The 7,431-nt window shown below is 45.3% G+C and overlaps 1 protein-coding gene across 1 annotated transcript in view; it reads left to right on the top strand.

Annotated features, from left to right (window-relative positions):
- The first annotated feature begins 594 nt into the window (after positions 1-594).
- The window catches only part of MMD (monocyte to macrophage differentiation associated), a 45,944-nt gene continuing 39,107 nt past the window's right edge, over positions 595-7,431 (top strand). The window contains exon 1 of the mRNA XM_030014775.1: positions 595-1,058. Within this exon, the coding sequence (XP_029870635.1) occupies positions 1,018-1,058 (41 nt within the window). The 5' untranslated portion in view covers positions 595-1,017. The remainder of the gene's footprint in view (positions 1,059-7,431) is intronic.

Here is a 7,431-nt window from a genome sequence, read left to right as displayed (position 1 = left end):
GCACATGGGAGACTCAAAGGGGACAGAACAGCCTGCGGGAAGCAGGATCCTACAGCTGAGTTTGTGCAAGGACTGGCTGGGCAGCGTGTGATACAGTGGTGTGACGTGTCCCGGTAATCCTGATGTGGAATTGGGTAATAAAAGTCTTTAATTCACTTTAAAAGCCCTTCTATAGCACTAGTGCAGGGCAAAAAGGTCTTAGTCGAAATCAGAATCAGGCTCGTTAGATTTTGAGAAAAGTTATCCTGCGTATGACTTTCTCCCTAATTTATTTCTGTATTCGCTTCCTAATTACGCAGCTTGGTTTTCTTCAGCCCATGAGCCCAAACCCACTTGTAGAAGGGAGGTTCTGCAAAATGCCCTTAGAGGAAACCCAGCTTGGTACCTGCCCGTCAAGGAAAGAGATGGTCCCTGAGCAAGGGGGATGTTTTCCTGTCAATATAGCATTCAAATTTAGCTTCTGCCACTGTAGGCAACGTGGCATTAAAAGAAGGAGCTTAAGTTATTAAACTGAGCTGCTTTAATCATCCAGTTCAGGGAAATCCATCGCTACAGGAGACCTGAGGATTAATGTATTTTTACCGCAAAGCCAATACATCTATTCTGATCAGTTAGCGGTCGCTCACTCGTGCATATGAAACTTCATTCTCCGGGTTTGCACTCAATAGTATGGGACCAAATGGAGTTTTATTTGGAGATTGATCCCGTTACCTTGAATCTCATCATTCTGGTAGCTAGTTATGTTATTTTGCTTCTGGTTTTCCTGATCTCCTGCGTGCTCTATGACTGCAGGGGGAAGGATCCAAGCAAGGAATATGCTCCCGAGGTCCCTGCAGACACCCAGCCTCCAATCCGGCTGGTGGTGATGCAGCAGGGCTCCCCCAGCACCCGCTGGGCAAAGGGGCTCGTCCCTGCCTACGAAAACTCCTCCGACCTGCCAGGGAAAAGGACTACTGTTGTGTAAGGGGACCCTGCCTCGGAGCTCCGGTTTCTGCTGATCCGCTTGCCTCATCTGCTATGTTTACTCTCCGTTTGCAAAAGGATAACGCGTTCACTAGGTAAGTTGAGATGCCGATTTATTTGATGCGGTGCTATTGCCAAGGGGGTCGGTTTATGTTCAGCTGCGTTCTGCAGTGATACAGCCTTGCAGTCCTGCCTGCCATCCATAAAGAGACTAATTTCCATTTACGCTGCTGCTGCCTTGCAGCCCACTGGCAGTCGGAAGCAGTGACGCTGTTATCCACTCGGGCACTGAAGAAGGGCCTTGGTTAATCTCGAGTCATGCTTGGTACCGTTATTTTTGTAGGAACGCAGTGTTGTTCAAAGCATCCCACCCCTGATGAGCCGAGCCACGCTGCCCTGCAGCCTCGGCACATCTTGCTCAGCCGGCAGAGTGCAAATGACCTTGGTAGACTGTTTATCTCTCCAGTGACAAAAGAAACGCTAAGGATTTTAAAAGGACAGAGATAGTGCTTTCTGATAGAAGCCAGCTGCTGCTCCCATCAGAATTTAATACTTTCCATGTTGTCTGTAAGCTCCCCAGAGGGCAGTGCCAAGCCTACCTTGGCACTTATTTTCCGTAGGTAGAACATGAGCTCTGCTCTTACAGGGCAGAGTACCCCTTGCCCCACACAAATCCCCTGAGATGATACAATATGCTTCCTGGAAAAGCTGGGTACAATGCCTCCTGCCCAAGGGAAAGCATGAACCGGGGTAAATTTACCAGTAATGTGATACGTGTGAGTCATCGCCGCCGACCGCCCCGCTGAAACGGGGATTTCTGACCCTCTGCAGCAAGTGCGACCTACGTCCTGGCTTTCAATGTGCATCTCCATGTGTCTGACCCTGCCTCTTGCCCCCGAGCCTTCCTTCAGCTGTATCGTGTTCCAGCTGGGCCACATGAAGGCTGTTGTTGTATCTCCAGCAAATCTAATGTTATCTGCATCAGCTCCTGTTATTCTTCCCACAATTTGGGACCTATAAGCTAAAGGCCTTTTTGGCTAACAAGTTTCTTCAGTGTCTTGCTGGTTGGTTTTCTCCCTCTTGGTGCTTGATAGACTTAAGTTCATGTCTCTTGAAAGGAAGGGAAATGTTTTCTTTGTCCTCCAGGTGAAGCACAAAGGGACAGAGACAAGAGAGATGTTGATCTTGTAGCCACAGAAGTGGCTGCAGTGTTGTGTAGCTGTTCCCAAGCACAGCCAGCTCAGGTCCTGCTCTGTCCCCATCAGCCTGGGCTGCAAAACCCACCCGAGAAACTGGGGAGACACTGCCCGGGTTGGTCCCTGCTGTGTCCTGTGCTGGTGGAGATGCTTTGTCTGGTGACCAAACCAGCTTTTAAAACTAATTTGGCTGCAGGGAATTTGTGGCTTAAGTTGGTTTGTTCTACCCAAACGTGTCCATGATTGGGCAAAAAACGGAAATCTGTTTTCTGAAATCCTAAGATGGCATGCTTAATGCCAGGTTACTGTGTCCCTCTAGATACTGCTTGAGTTACTCTTTAACTGGTGGATTTTACCTGGTTATTAGGGGAAAAATAGCAGTGGCCCCACAGTGTTGCAGGTGTCTGTCCCATATGCTATTTTACATCATCTTAATGCGAAGTACCCAGAGTCCTATAGAAAGCTTTAGTAAACATGGTGAGATTTATTACCTATGTCAGGTGTCGTGGATGATTCACTGGATGCAGTGGTCCTAAGGCCTTCGGGACAGGCATTTTAAATACTTCCAGAAATAAACTGCAGTGAATTTGAACCACAAATGAACAAAGCTGTTGACTGGATTGCATGGTTCATACCTCAGCTGGGTAACCGGCCAGCTGTGCTACACCCCCAGATGTGCTGATCTATGTATCAGCTGGCAGAGCATCCTGGCACTGACAAAGAAATCTCGAGATACAGAGTATCTTCTTATTTATCTCTATTTTTAAAAAAGCAGCCAGAATGGTTAGTGGTTTTTCTTTCGGTTTCTAAATTCTGGAGGGCAAACCCAGGTTTCATTTTCAAGCTGTCCTTTGCACCCCTGTGAGTTACAGATACGCCTGGTTGTGGAAGGAAGCCAGAATTGGAAGGAAGGCTCCTGAGAGCTGGGGGCTTGAGTAAAACCCTTGATGTTTTGAAACTGGTAATAAATCAGAAGGTGGTGGCATGATCCTCTGCCACATATCATACTGAAATAATTATGTTGAATGTCTTGTTACTTAGCACTGAAGAAGTGCAATTCATTAACTGCAAGTTGTAGCTGCTTTGGCAAAACTTGGCAGTGACTAAACTGCTGATATGTTATGGCCAGTCACCCACACAGGCCAGTGTTATCTTTGCTTGGGCTCTCCTATCTGCCTTATCTTCAGCCTGTAAGCTCTTTAAAGCTTTTTTGTGTATTCATTTATCATCCAACATGCTAGGAGGCCTCTTGGTGATAAGGGATCCTTGGTGTTAGGGAACAGAAATAACAATCTTTGCTAAGGCAATCTTGGGGCGACTAAAAAGAGCTCAAAAATACCACAAAGAGTGTGGTACAGCTGTTTGTTGATGGTGAGATGTCACATAAAATGCCCCAATGCCAGCAGAAAAGCTCTGTGGTTCCTTGACAAAGGTCATGCAAGCAATGTAATGATACCATGACACGTCTGCTGTATCTTTGCCAGTGTGTTTGTTTATGTAATGCATGCAGAGATAGAGATTTGCAAGGCTATCTTAAATACTTTTAGATAGCTGAAATTCTCCAGATATCTAGTTTTTTTAACAGCAACCCTTTTGTGTACACCAACCACAGACTCTTGGCTCCTAGAAACTCAATGGAAAACTTGTTGATTTTGGTGTGGTCAAGTTTTCTTGCTTAAGCTTTAGGAAGTCGGGCTGTAGTGCTGCAGGAGGTGTCCGGGGAGGCTGCAGGCGGGGGAGCAGTTTCTAGGAGCGCAGTGTTCACTTGTACGGAAATTTATGAGTTGTGGTAGAGTTGGTGGACTCTGCCCTGAAACGTGGAGGTAAAAGCAGCAAATGACACATTCCTTCTGATAGTATTTCTAAACAGCGAGTAAAATCCCCTTCCAGAAAATGAGAGACTAAAGTGCATCAGGACTTTGCCTTCCCAATGGGAATAAAATGGCTTTCTTAGTTTCATCTATACTAGAACAATATTGGTGTATTAAAGCACTGAAAGGACCCTTGGGTATGTACAGAGAATTGCAAGTAATCAAGTCACTGCGAGTGAAATTACTGCTTTGTGGAGGTCTCTGCTACCACACTTCACTTAATGACTGTGGCGGGATTAATGCGTGCAAATGGGCTTTTACCAGGCCGAGCTTGCAGGAAATCACCCTTGAAGCTGCATTCCCTGGAGTGCTTGCAGCCCTCTGCCACGTCCTTTGCATCATTGCGAGAAAACGGGCGTGAATATTCCCGTAGCCGTGCAGCTCTTTTCCCTAAATTGTGCCGTGTAAAATGCGTATCCCTTGCTGGAGTTCACGCAGTATAAAAAGCATCCTGAAACCAGGCTTTGCCGATAGCTATACCAAACCGAGCCGTGCGGGGGAGTTCTGTGGAGACCGAAATATCCCTCTGAGATATCTGCAGCATCTTGCGAGCTCTGGGCCGCAGCTGGCAGCACGTTACGTTATGTTACATTACGCTGTCAGACCTACAGCTGCAGTAAAACAGCACTCGTGTAGCTCTTTGCACGTACTCTGTATCTGGCTCTTCCATCGCCGTTCGGTTGATCGTGGGTTTGTGCCTTGCTTAATCTTAACCGTGCCCATGTAGACGTGTGTTTTGCCTAGAGGATTAGGTAGTGTTTTAAGGCCTGGATATCGAGCATAGAAACACTCTTTTGAAGTAGGTGCTGTTTGCAAATGAATAAAATGTTGGTAAAAATTGTGTTAACCTTTATTCAGAAGCAATATGAGTTGGAGAGCGTTGGATAGATAGACAGGGATTTAGGAAACAGGCTCTGTTCCCAATTCTGCCCTTGGCTTACGGGGCATCCTTGGGCAGCTCATGTCCCCGCTGCGCTTCACTCCGTGTGTCTCTGCTCCGAATTAATTTTCTCTGCTCTTCTGCCCTCTGCACTGAGATTTCTTTCTCTTCTTAGATGTTTGTGCAGTTCATAAGGGGGTTACTACAAAACTGGTATGCGGGGGCTGCGCTTGAATGTCACTCTATGAACTAACCCCAGTAGGTTCAAAGAAAACAAAATAAAATATACTCCAACAAAAAGTGGCTGGAGTGGGTGGAGTAGAGAAGTCAATGACGAAGCCACAGTAAGTCTGGGGAAACCATGGACATAGAGACTTAAGACACTTGCTTTGGGTGAGCTATGGTCATCGTGGCGGTCTGATGATCTGTAGCTCTGTGGTTTGAAGGGAACTGAGTGGTGGCAGGAGGATTTATTGCTGTTCTGCAGGAAGCAGGAATTCAGTCTGCACTGGCTCACTTTCAATTGGCTTTAGTGCCCTTTTAAAGTTACATATTACTGCTTCTGTAAAGCCTTTATTAAAGGGTTTCATAGAAACAACAGGGGAAAAAAAACCCCAACAGATTTCTACATTTCTCCAACATTAATTCAAGTCAAACGTGTCATTAAATTCACTGAAAATACATCTTTCATGTAAGCCTGTTCCACTGTAAATATACTGTCTAAGCCTTCAGATGTTTTTTTTAAATCCCTAATAAGCCACTACATATGAGTAGAGGATTAGTCCAGACAGACTAACCCATATTCACAAGGGAGAATTCCTTCCCATGCAGTGAGGTTTTTTTTTTAATTTGAAAAGGGATAAATCTTCTCTCTCTTTTTTTTTTTTTTTTTTAATATCACATTGTTCTTATGGTGCAAATGCTCATCCTCTGATAGTGCTAGGTATAGAAGTACGGTAACATGTCCAAGTCAAACTCCTTGGCTGTAAGAAATGCTTAAGAATAGTTTTTACTGCGTAGAACCACATCGCCTTGTGTTATCAGCTATTCAGCTTGCGTAATGTTGGCGCTTTGATGGGAATGCCAAGAGGTAAGAATTGATACTGGGTGTTTAATTGGAAATACTGTTCTTCCAGCCATGAGCCAATGCTACTTCGTGCTTAGGGGAGCCCTACAGCGCAGCGTGCCACCTTTTAGACGGATTAAAAACCGCAAGCCCGGGTCTCTCAAGCTACCTTTGTACTTTTTATAAGGCAGAGCATTGACCTGTGTCTCCTGGTCCTGCTCCAGTCCAAATGACTTTGTGACTCTCCCAGGCGCTTGACTCCCTGTGCTGAATCTGTCCCGTCGCGTAGGGTCTGGGCGTTGAAAGCAAATGCATGTTTACCGCTGATGTCCCTAAGGGACTCCTGCAGCCTGTACCCGAAATAGCTGCATTTCAGTGGTGGATAAAATGACAGCCAGAGCTGTAGCGAGGATACGCGCATGAGGAAGGTGTGAAGGATGAGGGGACATACGCTGGAGTCTGCTGGTGGTTGCTGCTGCCCAGGAGGAAAGCAGATGGACTCCTGGGGCAGCTGTCAGGACTCGGAGGTAGAGATCTGGTCCTTCACGCTTGAGCGATAGAAAGCTAAATTAATTGTTTATAAATAAATTGCTCTGACATTCACAGCAGAAAGCTACCTAACTTAACAAGAGAAAATCACACAAGAAACATAAAAAATAAGAAAATCAGAATGGCTGCCATCTCTAGCTTCTGTTCCAACTCCTGGTTTTGCCTCCTCGCTCCCTCCTCACGTGTGCTGGTTTCCTTGGAGATGCTGCTGCTTAGTTTCTCTCTCTAATAATGACACTGTTTGACATTAACCTTTCAAAGAGGCATTTCCACCCTAACGTGACAATACGGGTGCTTTGTCACGAGGCATCTGAATCCAGCATCTGATCGTTCAACCCAGGCTGTGGATGGTCAGTCTCTTCCCAGATCTGCAGCAGATGCTCTGTGTGGGCAATGAAACTGTGCCCTAGTTTCTCCATCTGTTAATGGCAGTAATAATTGTTACACAACTGGGGTGTTGGGTTGATTTAATTAATATTTATGAAGGAACATGAGATCCTTTCACAGGCAGTGCTACAGAGATATTGTTAATTATGAATGATTATATATTTGTGTCTTTTCCTGGGTACACAGGAGACTTGGACATACTGTTTAAGCACCCACATTTCACACTCCTTCAGTATTGAAGCTTATAGGGCCCACAATATAGCTCTTCATTACCCTAAAAATAGACTGAACTTAACTGCTATTGACTTCAGCATGAGCAAAGAATACAGGCTTAGCATCCACTTCTAGTTGCATTAATGATATTGCCTAAATCATCAATGTTTTTGTGTAACTTTATTAGGTAGCATTTTCCATGTTGTTTTTTTTTTTTTTTAGCCCAACTACTTCTTTTAAATAAAACAAATATACAAATTCAGGCCAATTCTAGGTCTAAACCTTTCAAGAAAGGGGAGGGGAGGC

This window comes from Aquila chrysaetos, chromosome 5 (assembly GCF_900496995.4).
Source record: "Aquila chrysaetos chrysaetos chromosome 5, bAquChr1.4, whole genome shotgun sequence".
In the NCBI taxonomy this organism is placed as follows: domain Eukaryota; kingdom Metazoa; phylum Chordata; class Aves; order Accipitriformes; family Accipitridae; genus Aquila; species Aquila chrysaetos.
The sequence above is the reverse complement of the archived record's forward strand: the minus strand, read 5'-3'. Positions and strand labels throughout refer to the sequence as shown.